We start from the raw sequence: 2,376 nt of genomic DNA, 5'->3' as shown, positions 1-2,376 counted from the left end.
TTTCCCGCCAGCCATTTCTTCATATTGGGGAACAAATAGTAGTCCGAGGGAGCCAAGTCTGGAGAATAGGGGGGATGTGAGACGAGTTGGAACCCTAATTCCATTAATTTTGCGACCACAACTGCTGAGGTGTGAGCTGGTGCGTTATTGAAAATCACTCGACTTCCTCGATTCAAATGAATGCCAAACACAAACAAATAGACCGATCTGGCTGTAACTTGGTGTGTTCCTCCAAGAGATGCTACTAACTAAATCTAATCTTGATACGCGCCAGTAGTGCCATCAGCAGTGACTTTGCACGGACTTTTCAAACGACCCTCGTATCTACATGAAAATTATTATAGACTTAAAACTTTATCGAAATCATGATTATACAAACATTCTAAACAGTATTATTAAAAAAGATATTCTTAATATTTTAAGCAACAAAACTTAGCATTTTAATAGTATAATTTTTAATAAAAAGCATATGAATTATTGTTGTATATTCAATTAAGATATTTGCATTCCAACCAATTCCATTTCAAAACTAATGAATACTAAAAATTTATGCATGCCTCATATATTAATATAAAATGCAACTGTAAGAGACTATTAATCAAATTTATAATTTAATTTCATAGTATAACATTAAAAAAAATAATATGCTTCTGAAACACTGTACTGTAAGGAACATCACATACATATATATTATAATCTGTATACATATATCGTAAATGCATTATTTTTAAACTCTTATTTTAATGATAATACAACAAAGGCTTGCAAAGAAGTTCTAAAATGTGTTGGAAATGGTAAATACGAGTCAACAGGTGAAGGAGCACATAAATATATATAAAAGTACATACACATATAAGTAAGAAAATACAGTGATATAAAATTTAATTTATGTTTTGGCTTATTCTTTAAGACATTCACAGAATGTTTTATGCAAGAATCTTCAATTTACCTTTTGTGATCGACAATAATGTAATTCTTGTATATCAACACGTAACATTCTAAAGATGACTTGAAGAATAAGCCAAAAAGTAAATTAAATTTTATTTTATTATATTTTTATTTCTTTGTGTGTATTTTTATATTTCTACAATCGCATGTGTTGATTTGTATTTGCCATTTTTGATATATATTTTATTTTAATAATTTTATATTCTCTAAAAAAGACATTTGCATTGCTTACAATTAGAATAGTAACAAACATTTTTTTAGCAAACATTTTTTTAACTTACATATAAAAGCAGCAACGTGCTGATTTAATCGGTAGATTCTTCCATCGTCGTTAACTTCGGAAACTAATGTCGATGTCATTTTCATAATAGACATAAGTGACATTGTCTAAGTACTATCACCATTCTCCAACTGTCATCCACCGATACCGATTCAAATCAATTCGAGAGAATCAGCTGCATAACTGACTGCACATACGACATATTATAGTTGACCTCCGTTCGATGTGAACGTATCGACTTTTACATTCATATACACGACCAGATGTTTTACCAAACTTGATCGTTTACTGCATGCCTTGATTCGTGATTTATTGCTGATACAGTTGCCCACTCTTCTTGTGATTTCTTTAATACAATTTAACAAAATTCATAAAACCTTTTACTTGTTAAAATGGCTCTCCTTTTCGGATCAGTTTTTTTAAATAAAAAATTTGAAAACTTTTAAATTAGAATGCGTTAAAAACAATAGAGTATCAAATTGTCTTACATCAAATGTTAAATGTGACAAATTAAGAACAAATTATGTGAAATATTGCATTTAACTAAGATTAGACGTAGATTGCAAAAAATTGAATAAAAATATTTAAGATTTAGAGCATAGTCGCCGTGATCAATATAGGATAATGACGTCATAAACGAGAAATGACACTTTGAAGTTTCTTGCATGTCATTTGTAAATAAAGAGAATTTGGATAAAACAATTAAATAATAAAATCGTTTTAAAACACTTGTAAAAATAGGCTAAAGCTATCTTTACCTTTCTTGACAATCTATAAATAGTCGTAAAAACCACGTAAAAAGCGTTTATAACGTTTACTTATTCGCATTCGTGGCTTATTTTCACTTCATATGCGTTTTACGATTATTTACTAATTGTCACGATGTTATGAACATTAAAAGTCACTTTGGTTTATTTTTAGAAATGTTTTAAGGCGATCTCATTACTTTGTTTTACTTAAATTCCCCTTATTTACAATGCAAGAAATTTCAACGTGTTATTTCTCACTTTATAATTATGATTCAATATGGCTGCAGCGACTACAATTAAAAGATTTAAAAGTTTTTTCACATATTTAATTAATTGAAGATTTTATATACAAAATATAAACCTAATAAAATTTAAAAAAATTTATTAATATGTTTTAAT

The 2,376-nt window shown here is 28.4% G+C and overlaps 1 protein-coding gene across 1 annotated transcript in view; it reads right to left on the bottom strand.

Moving 5' to 3' along the window:
* LOC108749579 (facilitated trehalose transporter Tret1-like) overlaps positions 1-1,401 on the bottom strand; it is an 84,321-nt gene extending 82,920 nt beyond the window's left edge. The window contains exon 1 of the mRNA XM_018488361.1: positions 1,230-1,401. Within this exon, the coding sequence (XP_018343863.1) occupies positions 1,230-1,332 (103 nt within the window). The 5' untranslated portion in view covers positions 1,333-1,401. The remainder of the gene's footprint in view (positions 1-1,229) is intronic.
* Positions 1,402-2,376: the final 975 nt, after the last annotated feature.

The sequence above is a fragment of the Trachymyrmex septentrionalis genome, unplaced genomic scaffold, assembly GCF_001594115.1.
Source record: "Trachymyrmex septentrionalis isolate Tsep2-gDNA-1 unplaced genomic scaffold, Tsep1.0 scaffold30, whole genome shotgun sequence".
NCBI lineage: Eukaryota > Metazoa > Arthropoda > Insecta > Hymenoptera > Formicidae > Trachymyrmex > Trachymyrmex septentrionalis.
The sequence above is the reverse complement of the archived record's forward strand: the minus strand, read 5'-3'. Positions and strand labels throughout refer to the sequence as shown.